Source organism: Pleurodeles waltl, chromosome 7, assembly GCF_031143425.1.
Source record: "Pleurodeles waltl isolate 20211129_DDA chromosome 7, aPleWal1.hap1.20221129, whole genome shotgun sequence".
In the NCBI taxonomy this organism is placed as follows: Eukaryota; Metazoa; Chordata; class Amphibia; order Caudata; family Salamandridae; genus Pleurodeles; species Pleurodeles waltl.
In genome coordinates, this window is record NC_090446.1 from 812,068,870 (window position 1) to 812,086,014 (window position 17,145).

Here is a 17,145-nt window from a genome sequence, read left to right on the forward strand (position 1 = left end):
CCTGCAGTAGCTAGTGAGCTTGCGTGGAGCTACGTATTAGAGTCTCAGATGTGGGCAGCATTCAACCAGGACAGAGAAAATAAATACTCAAATACATAAAAAACAACTTAGTTGTTTCAATCAGAATCTCTTAATAAAGGGATCGCTTAGGAGAAGGAGCACTCGGGTGCGGTTAAGAAAAAGTTGCTTAACAATCCGCTAGGCCACCCTTACTGGTCACTCTACACTCAACAGTATTTATGCACAGCTCCAAACATTTTCTTTTAGCATTTACTATTCAATCCAAAGAATTTATCACACGCCAGATACAATCTAAGAATCACATAGCCCCATAAATCCTTTCATTACAGCATGATATTAGAGACAAAAACATCTGCAATGTAATCAACCCGCTCTCCTCACCATACGTTCACCCACTGTCTCACAACCAGCCACACTCACTTACATACATATTCTTCATATATTATCAATCGTTACAATGAGCTATTCATTGGCAATCATTACTGTACATCGTCTCACAGCATAAATACATATTATTGGAATAGTGAAAACTGTATTTAGAGATATTGTCATTCGAAATATACAATTCTGTAGCTTTCTTTGGACTTCAATTAGTCCCTCACAGATAAAATTCTGTTCAATTATCCACTACTGTGGCTTAAATTCCGTTTTTATTGAAGGTTCAGTTTAATTCCATTTCTCATTTTTGTGGCTCCAATTCTATTTTGTAAGGATCTCTAACGAACTCAGGTGCGGTACCTCGAAAGAGAGGGGAGCTTTTGAGAGATGGAGATGAAGTCCCATGAGAGAAGGCCACCTTTAGTAGAGTTAACACCGGTCGCTCAATGCACCCATATTAGAAGCATGTACGGCTCCATCGCTGTCTTCTTTAGGAGATAAAACGGCAAAGCACAGATTTATATCATGTGAATGAATGGGAGCTCAGGCCATGCTCACGAAGGGAGGCAAGCCCTTACAGCCGTAGGTTTGCATTTTATTCTTCAAAGCTACTTGTAGCCACTTCCATTGCTCATTTCTAGGATCAGGAGGAAGATACTTTAATAAACTAGGAAACAAGAATATGCTATGAAAAACATATTCACAAGTTGTAACTATAAACAATTTAATGGCAAACCCAATATGCTCCTTGATCGTACCTTTAATGTCACAGGATCCGCACTATGTTCTTCAGCTGCAGCCCCGGTTTCCCATGGATTTTTTTCAGGATATTCCTCATCTTCGTTGTCACTGATGCCCTCTTCGCCTTGGAAACTCACCTCCTCATCATGCCTAGCATAAAACAGTGCCTTGTTAATCCTGAAGGAATTCCCACAGGCAGCATCACTTCAGCACACTCCACTCATTCAGTATCATATTCATTATGCACAGTGTATACCAGAACAATCAAGTTCCAAGGAGTGTGAGAAGAGAATGTGAAGGAAGGATGGGAAAAGGAAAACATTGTGACTATACATTATGAAAAAGAGGACATTACAAATTGATTAGAAATCCATTAGGTGTCAGACAGGACGGCCATCGGAAGCTTCGAAAGCCTTTCGAATCGGGATGTTTTGGCACAAACGAGATATTTATCTATGTAATAATTCTCCACCCGCTGTGGGGAGTTGTTTCACTTTTTCTTCTTCATTTCATTATGAAGAGCTTATGGCCTTTGTTGCACCACAGGTTTCTTTCAGATTCAGTGTATGTAAATATCTCTATTAAGGATTTGGGAGGTTTATGTGTGTTGCCTACCGGGTGATGCAAGTGTTTAATGTAACTTGTGGTTTGATGGGCAGCAAATTTAGTTTGGAAGAATAAGAGGAAGAATGCTGATGTTTTTTCAACCTAAAAATGTTTTTTATGACTGTTTCGAACCACTTGTACTGTTGTTAGAACCTTACATGAGGCATTGGGTACAACAAACCCAATCCTAGCTTGCTAACTTGTATGATGCTTTATTCCATGAGGGGTTGTATGATTGAACAATGCATGCACTTACCACGCATATGCCTTTACAACACAGTACACGTATCATTACACTTACAACAAAACTTTTTTACCATGCATATGCTTTTACCACGAAACTTTTGTGGTAAAGGCATATGCGTGATAAAAAGTAAAGAGGTAAGTATCACTCACACATACACTTTTCCACCTCTAAACTGTAAAAATGCCCTTACCACCCAAAATCCCATACCCACCCTAAACCCACGTTACCACCCAAAAACCCATACCCAGCCTAATACCTAAAAATGTCCTTACCACCCCAAAACCCATACTTACCCTAAAAACTAAAAATGCCCTTACCACTCCAAAACCCATACCCAAACACTAAAACATAAAAATGTCCTTAACACCCAAAAACCCACACCCACCATAAATCTAAAACTGCCCTTATCACTTCAAAGCCCATACCCAGTCTAATCCCTAAAAATGCCCCGACCACCCAAAATCGCGTACCCGCCCCAAACCCTAAACACACCTTACGACTAAAAACCTACACCCACCCTAAAACCTAAAAAGCCCTTACCACCTCAAAACCCATACCCACCCTAAAACCTAAAAAGCCCTACCACCCCAAAACCCATATCCACCATAAAACTGAAAAATGCCCTTACAAACCCAAAACCCATACCCACCCTAAAACCGAAAGATACAACTCTATAACCATTACCCATCCTAAGCCTTCAAAACCCTCAATATGTATATCTACATAGATATATATATATATATACATACACGCATATACCGACCAGGCCCCGCCGGGGAACCGAAACCCCGAAGGGCCACCGGAGCTCTTCAAAATTCGGTGTCGATCTGTGTTAACTAACCCGATACCGAACGCAAACAATACCGTCAAATTTTTCTGATATCTAACTAATTTTCCGAACCGAAACATGGAGCGTAGAGGAACACGTCTGAACCCGATGGCGGAAAGAAAACAATCTAAGATGGAGTCGACGCCCATGCGCAATGGAGCCGAAATGGGAGGAGTCCCTCGATTTTGTGACTCGAAAAGACTTCTTAGAAGAAAAACAACTTGTAACACTCCGAGCCCAACACTAGATGTAGAACACTACACATGCCATCGAACATATGTACATACACGCGTACATATGGAAAATGTCACTTACCCAGTGTACATCTGTTCGTGGCATTAGTCGCTGCAGATTCACATGCTGTGCACATCCCGCCACCTGGTGTTGGGCTCGGAGTGTTACAAGTTGTTTTTCTTCGAAGAAGTCTTTTCGAGTCACGAGACCGAGGGACTCCTCCCATTTCGACTCCATTGCGCATGGGCGTCGACTCCATCTTAGATTGTTTTCCCCGCAGAGGGTGAGGTAGGAGTTGTGTATGCTAGTAATAGTGCCCATGCAATGGAGTGAATGCGTATGTACATAATGAAGTTTCAAGTAATATATTTACAAATGTACAAATGTTTAAGATCTACTTCTAAACGGCTACAGGCTCCCGGGGAGGCGGGTGGGCGCATGTGAATCTGCAGCGACTAATGCCACGAACAGATGTACACTGGGTAAGTGACATTTTCTGTTCGATGGCATGTGTAGCTGCAGATACACATGCTGTGCATAGACTAGTAAGCAGTTATCTCCCCAAAAGCGGTGGTTCAGCCTGTAGGAGTTGAAGTAGTTTGAAATAAAGTTCTTAGTACAGCTTGACCTACTGTTGCTTGTTGTGCAGTTAACACATCTACACAGTAGTGCTTGGTAAATGTATGAGGCGTAGACCATGTTGCTGCCTTACATATTTCGTTCATTGGAATATTTCCTAGAAAGGCCATGGTAGCACCCTTCTTTCTGGTTGAGTGTGCCTTTGGTGTAATAGGCAGTTCTCTTTTAGCATTAAGATAGCAGGTTTGAATGCACTTAACTATCCATCTAGCAATGCCTTGTTTTGAAATTGGATTTCCTGTATGAGGTTTTTAAAAGGCGATAAATAGTTGTTTTGTCTTTCGAATTAGTTTTGTTCTGTCAATGTAGTACATTAGTGCTCTTTTGATGTCTAATGTATGTAGTGCTCTTTCAGCTACAGAATCTGGCTGTGGGAAGAACACTGGTAATTCTACCGTTTGATTCAAGTGGAACGGTGAGATTACTTTTGGTAAAAATTTAGGATTAGCCCGTAGAACAACTTTATTTTTGTGTATTTGAATAAATGGTTCTTGAATGGTAAATGCTTGAATTTCACTCACTCTTCTTAGAGATGTGATGGCAATTAAAAATGCAACTTTCCACGTTAAGTATTGCATTTCACAAGAGTGCATGGGCTCAAAAGGTGGACCCATGAGTCGTGTTAAGACAATGTTGAGGTTCCATGAAGGAACTGGTGGTGTTCTTGGTGGTATAATTCTCTTTAGGCTTTCCATAAACGCTTTTATGACTGGTATCCTAAACAATGAAGTTGAGTGCGTAATTTGCAGGTAAGCTGAAATTGCCGTAATAAGTATTTTAATTGAAGAGAAAGCTAGTTTAGATTTTTGCAAATGTAGTAAGTATCCTACTATCTCTTTTGCAGATGGGTGTAAAGGTTGAATTTGATTATTATGGCAGTAATAAACAAATCTTTTCCACTTATTTGCATAGCAGTGTCTAGTGGTAGGTTATCTAGCTTGTTTTATGACCTCCATACATTCCTGTGTGAGGTCTAAGTGCCCGAATTCTAGGATTTCAGGAGCCAAATTGCTAGATTCAGCGATGCTGGATTTGGATGTCTGATCTGTTGTTTGTGTTGTGTTAACAGATCTGGTCTGTTTGGCAGTTTGACATGAGGTACTACTGAAAGGTCTAGTAGTGTTGTGTACCAAGGTTGACTTGCCCATGTTGGTGCTATTAGTATGAGTTTGAGTTTGTTTTGACTCAACTTGTTTACTAGATATGGAAGAAGTGGGAGAGGGGGAAAAGCGTACGCAAATATCCCTGACCAGTTCATCCATAGTGCATTGCCCTGAGACTGATGTTGTGGGTACCTGGATGCGAAGTTTTCGCATTTTGAGTTTTCTTTTGTTGCAAATAGATCTATTTGTGGCGTTCCCCACATTCTGAAGTAAGTGTTCAGTATTTGGGGGTGAATTTCCCATTCGTGGATCTGTTGGTGATCCCGAGAGAGATTGTCTGCTAACTGATTCTGAATCCATGGAATAAATTGTGCTATTAGGCGAATGTGGTTGTGAATCGCCCAATGACATATTTTTTGTGTTAGGAGACACAACTGTGTCGAGTGTGTTCCTCCCTGTTTGTTTAGGTAATACATTGTTGTCTGTTTTGACAAGAGTGTATTTGTGGGTTATTATGGGTTGAAATGCTTTCAGCGCTAGAAATACCGCTAACAGTTCTAAGTGATTTATGTGAAACTGTTTTTGCTGTATGTCCCATTGTCCTTGGATGCTGTGCTGATTGAGGTGTGCTCCCCACCCTGTCATGGATGCATCTGTCGTTATTACGTATTGTGGCACTGGGTCTTGGAAAGGCCGCCCTTGGTTTAAATTTATACTGTTCCACCATTGAAGCGAGATGTATGTTTGGCGGTCTATCAACACCAGATCTAGAAGCTGACCCTGTGCTTGTGACCATTGTGATGCTAGGCACTGTTGTAAGGGCCGCATGTGCAACCTTGCATTTTGGACAATTGCTATGCATGAAGACATCATGCCTAGTAGTTTCATCACCAGTTTGACTTGTATCTTTTGATTTGGATACATGGCTTGTATTACATTGTGGAATGTTTGGACTCTTTGTGGACTTGGAGTGGCAATTCCTTTTACTGTGTTGATTGTTGCTCCTAGGTATTGCTGTGTTTGACACGGCAGAAGGTGTGACTTTGAATAATTGATTGAGAAACCTAGTTTGTGTAAGGTTTCTATGACATAATTTGTGTGTTGTGAACACTGTATTTGCGTGTTGGTTTTGATTAACCAATCGTCTAGGTACGGGAACACATGTATTTGCTGCCTTCTGATATGTGCAGCTACTACTGCTAGACATTTTGTAAAAAACTCTTGGCGCAGTCGTTATTCCGAATGGCAACACTTTGAATTGGTAATGTATCCCTTGGAATACAAACCTTAGGTACTTTCTGTGTGAAGGATGTATTGGTATATGGAAATATGCATCCTTTAGATCCAGTGTTGTCATGTAGTCTTGTTGCTTGAGCAGTGGGATTACTTCTTGTAATGTAACCATGTGAAAGTGGTCTGATTTGATGTATGTATTTAATATTCTGAGATCTAGTATAGGTCTTAGAGTTTTGTGTTTTTTGGGTATCAGAAAGTACAGTGAGTAAACTCCTGTGTTTAGTTCTTGTTTTGGTACTAATTCTATTGCCTCTTTTTGGAGCAATGCTTGAACTTCTAATCCTAGAAGATTTATATGTTGTTTTGACATACTGTGTGTTTTCGGTGGGACTGTTGGAGGGAATTCGAGAAATTCTATGCAATAACCATGCTGGATAATTGCTAGTACCCAAGTATCTGTTGTTATCTCCTCCCAATGTTTGTAAAATTGGCTTAGTCTTCCCCCCACAGGTGTTATGTGATGGGGATGTGTGACTTGTAAGTCACTGCTTATTTTGAGGACTTTTGGGGCTTTGGAATTTTCCTCTATTTTTTTGGAATTGTCCCCCTCTATATTGCCCCCGAAAACTTCCCCGCTGATATTGGCTTTGGTAAGTGGGCCTTGTTTGTGATGTTGTGGTTTCTGTAGGTTGTCCTCGAAACCCTCCCCTAAAAGGTGTTTTGCGAAATGTGCCTCTGCTCTGCGGGGAGTAGAGTGCGCCCATGGCTTTTGCTGTATCAGTGTCTTTCTTGAGTTTATCAATAGCAGTGTCGACTTCCGGCCCAAACAACTGCTGTTCATTAAATGGCATATTTAGCACGGCTTGTTGAATTTCCGGCTTGAAACCCGACGTGCGCAGCCATGCGTGCCTTCTTATTGTTATTTCAGTATTTACTGTCCTTGCAGCCGTATCTGCTGCATCCATTGAAGACCGTATCTGATTATTAGGAGATACTTTGTCCTTCTTCCACCACTTGTTGTGCTCTTTTTTGGAACTCCTTGGGTAAGTGTTCTATCAAATGTTGCATCTCATCCCAGTGAGCTCTATCATATCTTGCCAAAAGTGCTTGTGAATTGGCAATGCGCCATTGGTTTGCTGCTTGTGCTGCAACCCTTTTGCCCGCAGCATCAAATTTGCGACTCTCTTTGTCTGGAGGTGGTGCGTCCCCCGAGGTATGAGAGTTCGCTCTCTTACGAGCTGCCCCGACAACTACTGAGTCTGGTGTTAACTGGGTTGTAATATAAACAGTATCTGTTGGCGGTGGCTTGTACTTTTTCTCCACCCTTGGAGTTATGGCTCGGCCTTTAACAGGATCCTGAAAGATTTGTTTTGAATGTTTTAGCATTCCTGGGAGCATAGGTAGTCTTTGGTATTGGCTATGAGTGGAGGATAGCGTGTTAAACAAAAAGTCATCCTCAATTGGTTCGGAATGCAAGGTGACGTTATGGAAAGCAGCTGCCCTTGCGATCACCTGTGTGTAAGATGTACTGTCCTCAGGAGGGGACGGCCTGGCAGGGTACGAGTCTGGGCTGTTGTCCGATACTGGAGCATCGTAAAGGTCCCATGCATCGGGATCATCTTGACTCATAGCAGTATGAGTCGGGGAGTGCATCAGTGGAGGAGTTGCTACTGGTGATGTGTGCACTGATGGTGGTGGAGACGGTGGTGGAGTTGTTTTCTTTGCCACCTTTGCCTGTGGCTCCTTGTCCTTTTTTTGAAAGGCAAGTTTTCTTTTTATTTTAATTGGGGGAAGAGTGGTTATCTTCCCTGTGTCTTGATGAATGTGGAGCCTCCTTTGAGTATAGTCTGGCTCTACAGCTTGAAGTTCCTCTCCAAATCTATGTTTTTGCATTTGGGAGGACAATCCTTGTTCCTCTGTATAGGAACCTGTTTTCGGCTCCGAGGCTGGATGTTTCGGAACCGAAACTTTTTCGGACGTCTTTTTAGGCTCCAAAGAAACCTTTGTAATTTTCGGCGTGGTGGTTTCTCGGTGCCGAATTTGTTCGGTGCCGCTGTCACGGTGCCGAAATTTCTCTGAGCCGATTTCTCGGGTCCGAGATTCCTGTGTGGCGGTATCTCGACCGGAGTCGGATGACTTCGACACCAGCGTGCCCTTTTTCGGTGCCTTGGCTTGGTCACCTATTTTTTGGGTTAAGCCATGGCCTGTTGGCGGTGGCGTCCCCTGGGCTTTTGTGGACATCTCGTGAGTCTTATGTTTCGACGTCTTACTCACGGTTTTCGGCATTTCTTCGGCCTCGAGCTCTTCCGAGTCTGACTCGTGGATAGAGAAAGCTTCCTCTTTCTCCTCGAAAAGCTCTTGTCCTGTCGGCGTCGACGCCATCTGCAGTCTTCTGGCTCTTCGGTCTCTTAACGTCTTTCTGGACCGAAACGCTAGACAGGCCTCACAAGTATCTTCCTTGTGCTCTGGGGACAAGCACAAGTTACAGACCAGATGCTGATCCGTATACGGATACTTGTTATGGCATTTTGGACAGAAGCGGAATGGGGTCCGTTCCATCAGCCTTGAAGTCACACGTGGCCGGGCCGACAAGGCCCCGACGTGGGATCGAAAAAAAACCAAAGGGCCACCGGAGCTCTTCAAAATTCGGTGTCGATCTGTTGTAACTAACCCAATACCGAACGCAAACAATACCGACGTTTTTTTCCGAGATTCTAACTAACTTTCCGACCCGAAACATGGAGCGAAAAGGAACACGTCCGAACCCGATGGCGGAAAAAAAACAATCTAAGATGGAGTTGACGCCCATGCGCAATGGAGTCGAAATGGGAGGAGTCCCTCGGTCTCGTGACTCGAAAAGACTTCTTCGAAGAAAAACAACTTGTAACACTCCGAGCCCAACACCAGATGGCGGGATGTGCACAGCATGTGTATCTGCAGCTACACATGCCATCGAACATATATATATATATATATATATATATATATATATATATATATATATATACTCTTGAACTACTTAATACTTACCTGTACTTACCTTTAAAACCTTTACCATGCATACACCTCTAATATTCATGCCTTTAAAAAAAAAAATATACCTTTAAAACCTTTTCCACACATATACCTTTACCATTCACGCCTTTACAATGAAATTCGTTGTGAAGGCATGCATGGCAAAGGTATATTTGTGGTAAAGGCATGCATGGTAAAGACATATGCATGGTAAAGGTATCGTGGTTAACAGTTCTTTGTATTTGCTGCGTTGTAAGTGATGTTTCCCCCCATGAGAAAGTGTCAGAGCACACAATGAGAGGATCCGGCATGACAGTGTTACCCATCATGGAGCACTGTTCAACAGATACATGAGAAGATTCTATTGCACACTCCTGATCTCTCTATACACAACTTCCCCATATCATCACCATCTGCTGTATCTTTTCCTATCACCACTTTTTCGTTAATGACATCCAAGTCACCTTCACTCCAGCTGCCTCAAGCCATTGCCAAGTCCTTGCTTGTAGTTCTCTGGGAATGAATTGTCATTGCGCTGCTCAAGGATTTAATCAGGAAAGACTGAAAAAATATTTTTCCCATCTTTACAGTGGAAGATGGGAAAAGGTTTCTTCAGTCTTTCCTGATTAAATCCAAAACTATTATTTCTCCCATTTCTTTTCCTCAGACCTCTGCTTCTTATCCTCTTCTTCTTGCTTAAGCCTTGAGATTCTGTTCAACACTAAAACTGCAAGTTTTAGCTACTTCATCATCTGAACCTAAAACTCAATTGCTTTCCTCTGTTTACATTTTTTTGCATCTGGGATTACCGCTTCATCTTCATCTTCATCTGCACTAGTCTTAGCTATGTGGGCAGATTTTAAAGTCTGCGCTGTACGTTGCTTGCCAGTTCTTTGATCACCACGCAACCCACACATTGTGCAATATTCTCACATCCACCACCATCTCAGCCACCAAGGAGGGTGGCTTACAGTTCCACGTTCTCAACACTATAACGCCTCATCCCAATCAGACAAAATATTTTCCTATTATCACTAGAATGAACACCATGCTCCCAATCTAAGATTTGCCTCCACCCTAAGGAATCTGAAAGATACATTCAAACACAAACTCTTTCAATTGAAGACTTCCCTCGGGCAAAGAAAATAATGTTCAATATAAGGGTCTCTTCATAACCAGTGCATTGCTTTATACTGTGCCATTATCCTCTCTCCTCTGCTTATTCTGATTTTGTTACCACCCAATGAGAAAGCTCTGTGTACTGCTTTTAATGCAAAATCATCTCTTTATGTCTATTAGAAATGCTAACTAAAAATAGATGTGCCTACTAATGGCTACTCTACGGCCAAATTATGGCAGTAAAAGGGGTGAAGCTAATGCAGGTTTTAGTGACAGAGTAGACAGGAACAAGTATACATTCATGGATAATCAAAAATTCAGAAAGAAATGGTAAGATATACCGTACTAGACAGGGCTCTATGGTAATTCTTCAATAGGCTGGTGGGATTCCTTCATAATTGTTGCTTATCTAACCCTGAAAACAGTCCTGAGGGGGCTGCATTGCACTTGGCCATGCCCAGACTGGTGCATTCAGACACAACCAGCCCATATTCACATGATGCTTGAAAGAACACAAAAGTAGCTTATAGGCCGTGCACTGTATTATGCGAGTCTGACGTGTACCACAGGATTTGGCCTGAAGCACAATGCTTGACAGGGGCTGGAAAGCTCAACTGAGCGCCCCCCCCAATTCCCCAGTCTATTGTGGGCTGTTAGTGTTCATAATGCTCTTTAGAGTGGGGACTGCATGGATCTTCCAAGTCCCACTGCCAGGGCCCCGCCATCTCTCTCTCTGCAGGCTAGGCCTGGCATGTTGGATCATGCACTGTTTAGGAGTTGCAGTATGGGACCGCCGGCTCTTGCCTGGCAGTGGAGCTTCACAGGCAGAAGTCAATGATGAACAATGGCTTAACAATGTGCCACATATACTGTGAGGCGATAAGAGAAACTGCCATAGTAAGAGTACTTCGATACTTTACAAACTGGAGGCAATTTGGATCACTGGAACAGAAATACGATAAAAGGTGCTGACGATGGAAAGCGTAAATGTACATTATAACAATACTTTATATGTCATGGCATTGAGGCTTTAGAGATTTTAGAGATAGGAACTGAAGCGGCTATTAGCATGGCTATTGTGCTTTACATCCTTGGGACAATTAGGTTATCTGGCATGGCAACATTCTTTTTATATACTATAATTCACTAAAGACAACATGCATTCCAATCAAGCCATTCATATTGAGAGATGGGTACTGTAGGTTATCGTAATAGCAGTGTGTTGGAAAATGGCCCTCTCTGAAGGGTTACCCCAAACTTTGTGCTTTCTCCCTCCTCTTTTTCTGACCTTGTTTATGTTGGCTTTAGGACTCTAGCACTGGTTAGCAGTGATAAAGTGCACAAAGTGCTTGCACTCTCTCTTTAAAGTACAAGTTACTTACCTTTGGTAATGAAATATCTAGTAGAGGCACATTCTAGTTGCCGATTCCTTACCTTAGAATTTTCCCCACGCGTCAGACTGGATCTGGAGATTTTTCTTCGAGCAATACCCTTGCGTGTCGGTCGACTCCACAGGCATCATTGGCATCGTAGTTGCCGTGATGACATCGGGAGTAGTACATAGATGCTGCCTCAGCGCAGTGATGTCACTTTCTTTTAACGACTTTCCACGCCAAAGCGCAGAGCCATTAAGAACACCGAGATAGGTGCACCAGAGCTAAGGACCTGTATGGGGAATCCCTGTACCCTAGAAATCAGTTTGCAAGCAGGTAGGATGGGTGAGTAGGTAAGGAATCTGCAACTAGAATATGTCTCTACCAGATATTTAGTTACTGAAGGTCAGTAACTTGTACATCTGATAGAGACTTCTAGTTGCAGATTCCTTACCATAGAATAGATACCCAAGCAATGCCATCCTCAGAGGTGGATTGCGAACAAAGATCATACTAGAAAGTCTTGCAGGACCAAACTACCAAGGTAGCTGTTCTGAAGGATTTGACCATCCAGGCAGTAGTGTTTAGCAAACATGTGCAGGGACGCCCACGCAGCTGCCTGGCAGATATCCTTGACAGGAACTCCGCGTGCTAATGCAGTGGAAGCAGCAGTTGCTCTGGTGGAATGTGCGCACAAGCCCTCCGGGTGTTGCTTCTTGGCCAAAGCGTACCACATCTTGATGTAAAGAAGTACCCATCGAGAGATGGTAAGTTTTTGCACCGCCTTCCTTTTCTTCGCACCTACATACCCGACAAAGAGTTGATCGCCCACCCAGAAATCTTTAGTATGATTAAGATAGAACACCAACGCTCTTTTTGGGTCCAGACGGTGAAGTCTCTCCTCCTCATAGGAAGGATGTGGGGGTGCGTAAACAGTAGGCAGGGTGATGGACTGGCCTACATGAAAAGGCTTAACCACCTTGGGAAAGAAGGAAGCCTTAGTGCACAACACCAACAGGGTGCACAGACAAGAACGGAGGTTTGGACAAAAGGGCCTGAAGCCCACTCAAAGTGATGGCAACAGGAAAGAGTCTTGAAGGTGAGGAGCCATAAGGGACAATTGTGCATCAGCTCAAAGACAGTACACTTTAAATAAGTAAGGACAAGATTGAGGTCCCACTAAGGCATGATAAGAGGAGTGGAAGAAAATAAATAGGTGAGACCTTTTAGGAATCTATTCACAATAGGAGATTTAAAGAGTGAGGGCTGATCAGGTAACCTAAGAAAGGCGGAAATGGCAGATAAATACCCTTTAACATCACAGACTTTGGGTGGAAGGTCAAAAACCGTCAGCTGGTGCCCCTCAATCTTCACGCATGAAGGCGGAGATTGGACAGGTTCGGTGGAGAACTGTCCTCTGCTGCTGCGACAAAAAGATCTGCCCAAAGAGGCAGCCTGAGTGGAGGATCGCTGGCCATACTCAATATCTCTGGATACCATACTCTCTGTGCCCAGTCTGGAGCCACCAAGATGACTCAGACCCGGTCGTTCCTGACCTTCTTGAGAACTCTGGGCAGAAGTGGTATAGACGGAAAGGTGTAAAGGAGGCAAGTGTTCCACTCAAGACGAAAAGAAACTCCAACGCGCAAAACAGCTGACATTGCGTGTTCTCTATGGAGGCGAACAGGTCTAACCAAGGCTTTCCCCACTGCTGAAAGAGACCTTGCGCCACCTCCAGATGGAGACGCCATTTGTGATCGGCTGTGCATCGACAGCTGAGTTTGTCCGCTCAGGCATTGAGAGAACCTGCCAGATGTTGAACCACCAGGGTAATGCCCCGATGTTCCAGCCACTTCCAGAGACATGGTGCCTCCTAACAAAGGGTCCAGGACCCTACTCCGCCCTGTTTGTTGCAGTACCTCATGGCTGTAGTATTGTCCATGAACACCTACACTACGTTCCCTTTGAGAGAGGGAAGAAATGCTTTCAACGCATGCCTGATCGCCCGGAGCTCCAAAAGATTGACATGGAGTACGGACTCCACCGGAGACCATAGGCCTCTGATCTTTGCCTCTCCCAATAATCTGTCATTATAGATAGATCTAGTTGGGGAAGGGAGAGGGATCTGCCATGGACCCAATGCAGATTCGAAAGCCACCACTGCAGGTCTTTCGCAGGCCCCTCAGAGTTCTAGACCAAGTCAGAGAGATTCCCCTGATTCTGTGCCCACTGGAACTTCAAGTCCCACTGCAGAGCCCGCATATGCCATCTGGCATGTGTCACTAGCAGGATGCAGGATGCCATGAGGCCCAGCAGCCTCAGAGTCAGTCTCACCGAAGCCCAAGACAGAGGCTGAATGATCAGAATCATAGCATGAATATCTTGGACTCACTTTTCGGGAGGATAAGCCCAAAACTGCACTGTGTCCAGAATAGCTCAGATGAAAGGGTGCATCTGAGAGGAAGTCAGGTGTGACTTCGGCATGTTTATAGTGAACTCCAGCATGTGCAAGAGGCTTGCCGTAGTCTGAAGGTGTTATCGAGGTTAGGGAAACAGCTAGTTATCGAGGTAGGGAAAGACTGAGACCCCCTAACCTGCACAGATGAGCTGCACCCACCACCCTCACTTTCGTGAACACCCAAAGGGCGCTGGTAAGGCCAAAAGGGAGCACGGTAAACTGAGAGTGCTCGTGACCTACCACAAATCGTAGGTATCGTCTGTGGGCAGGCAGGATGTGGATGTGGAAATAAGCGTCCTGCAAGTCCAGTGCTACCATCCAGTCTCCTGGGTCTAAGGCAGACAAAACCTGAGCCAAGATGAGCATTTTGAATTTCTCCTTCTTGAGAAGTAGTTGACGTCCCGAAGGTCTAGGATAGAACGTCAGCCCTTGTCCTTTTTTGGCACCAGAAAGTAGCGGAATAACAACCATGACCTACTTCTGGCACAGGGACCTTCTCTATAGCTCCCTTGGCTAAGACCGCCGCAACTTCCTGGCGGAGAAGTGCCAAATGATCCTTCGGGAGTTGGCTGAGTGATGGAGGCATGGGGCAGATTTGAAAGGGAGGGAATAGTCCTTTTGAATGATCTGCAAGGCCCACCTGTCCGTAGTGATGGATTCCCAGTGGGCAGGTGATGGGGAATCCTGCCGCCAACTAGATTGGGGTGAGGGAACAGACTAGGAGGGTTTGGAGGCTGCAGCCGGAGCAGAGGTGGACTGGGCAGACGTCTGGTTCCCTGTCCCACACCAAAGTGGTATTCCACGTCCCAGGCCACGCAGCGGCTGAACAGCATGGGTGGCAAGTGGCTGGGTGTGGGATGCGACAGGGAGCCACTTCCGTGGCCACAAAAGGGGCGGAAAGCGGACTGCTGGGGGTGAGGGGCAGTGGAAAAGCCACAGAACCAAGCCATAGCCCGGGAATCCCAAGGCCAAGCCCGCTTTGTCTCCAAAGAGACGGGAGCCATCAAAGGGCATGTCCACGAGAGACTGCTGGACATCCCCCGAAAAACCAGAAGTACACAACCAGACGTGGCAGCTCAAGGCCACCATCATAGCAACCGATCTGACCAGAAAGTTGGTTGTGTCCAGCCCACATCAGATCATGAACTTCACCGCACCTCTCCCATCGTTGACAGCTTGGGAGACAATAGCATGCGCCTCTTCAGGTATCTGCTACAGAACTTGCTTAACCATATCCCGATAAGAGTGGATATAGCAGCCCAAAAGGCATGCGGTGTTCACAGACCGCAGCACGAGACTGGAGGAAGAAAACATCTTCTTCCCACATTGTTCCAGCCTTTTTGATTCCCTATCCCGGAGTACTGAAGGGAATGCGCCTGAGATAGAGGAAGCCTGGATGACAAGACTCTCAGGCGTGGGGAGTTGGAACAGGAATTTAGGGTCGTTCGGGGCGGCCAATGGCAGCGTGCAATAGTCCTATTCACAGGAGCCCCTGTGTTGGGTTTGGACCAAGTACCCAAAAGGACATCGGTGAGGACTTCATTGAATGGTAAAAGGTGGTCAGATGGAAGCCCCTGGTTGAAGCACCTCTGTCAGGAGGTTGGACCTGACCTCTACAGTAGGTAAGCTCAAGGCCCAGGTCCTCAGCCGCACTACTGATCACCATAGCATAAGCCACTCCCTCCGCCGTAGCCATGGTAGGAGGAGGCAGCATGCCAGTGTCTGGAGAAGTGCCCAGTCCACTGGCCTCGCCCAATTACTGTGCTCAGTCCAAAGATGGGTCATCCTGGTATCCATAAGGGTCCAGGGACCCCTCCAGTCCTTCCCCGAATTCGTACCCATAGGAAAAAGGGTCCAAATCAGACCTGGGGTGAGTAGGCCCCATCGAAGACAGATGTGGCATTGGCTGAAGCCGCTCTGACTCAGAGTCGTCGGGATGAGGATCGGGTCGAGGTCGATAGTGGGCACTACTGTCGTCGGGAGCATAGACAATCGAACCAGAGCCGTGGAAGGTCTCAGTGGTGCAACCGGCATCGGTGGGGATCCGTGAACATCTGGCACGGAACCCAAAGGTCCCTCTACCGAACCCCTGTGGCCCGAAGGCGCCGTATCAAGGTCGGTCCACACAAAAATGAGGCGCATGGCCTCACAGAACTCCTTAAGTTGGAGCGGGGTGGCTCCGGCTCCTAAAAACTCGGGGAAGCGCGGAGCAGACCCAGAAACAGGCTCCGAGGACAGAAGCCTGGAGTGTCTACGCTCCTCCTGCATCACATCAGCTGAGCGATGGGGTGAAGGTTAATTGCGATGGGGCCGCTTCGATGACTTCTTTTTCTTACTTGTACCCGAAGATTTGGAGGAAGACTAGTGGTGGTGGCTCCGCGAACAGTCTCAAGACAATCGTCTCGACCGAGACCTACGTGGAGTCGAGCGCCAGGCTGCCACGAGCTTGAGAGAATGCTTCCCAAGGCCTTCGGGTGCATGGCCCGGCACTCGGAGCACGACTTCGGGTCGTGGTCGCGATCCAGGCAACACAAACAACCCGATGTGGATCTATCAATGACATCATGCGGTGACAGTCCAACACGGCTTGAACCCGGTCTTCGGGGACATCCTCGATGCACTACAAAAACTCACACACAAATCGAGAAAAAGGTCAAAATTGGTCAAAAAGAGACCAGGGTAGCTCTCTCCAGATCAGCGCGTGGCACGAAAAGAAAATAATTGACGTCACTGCGCTGAGGAGGTGTCTATGTACTACGCTCAATGTCATCACGGTACCTACGACGCCAATGACGCCTGCGGAGTCGACTGACGCCACCTACTGACGCGCAAGGGTATTGCTCGAAGAAAAATCACCGGATCCAGTCTGACGCCTGGGGGAAATTTTAAGGTAAGGAATCTACAACTAGGAGTTTCTATCAGATATGTGGTAACATTGGCCTATCCACAATTGGCATTTTGTAAGAACTGGCCTTGATGGAGTCCAAACACCTCTCAAGTTTACAAACATAGGAAGATGAGGTGTGTCTGAGTACTCATCTACAATCATCTACATTCTGATGGCTGATCCTGGGGAGGAAGTGCGGGGTGGGAGGGGATGACACTTACACCTAAATAGGCAGTGTCTGTACCCACACAAGGGGCTA

The 17,145-nt window shown here is 45.4% G+C and overlaps 1 protein-coding gene across 1 annotated transcript in view; it reads right to left on the minus strand.

The window, feature by feature from the left end:
• WWC1 (WW and C2 domain containing 1) overlaps window positions 1-17,145 on the minus strand; it is a 347,981-nt gene that overhangs the window by 33,032 nt on the left and 297,804 nt on the right. The window contains exon 18 of the mRNA XM_069199350.1: window positions 1,158-1,290. Within this exon, the coding sequence (XP_069055451.1) occupies window positions 1,158-1,290 (133 nt within the window). The remainder of the gene's footprint in view (window positions 1-1,157; window positions 1,291-17,145) is intronic.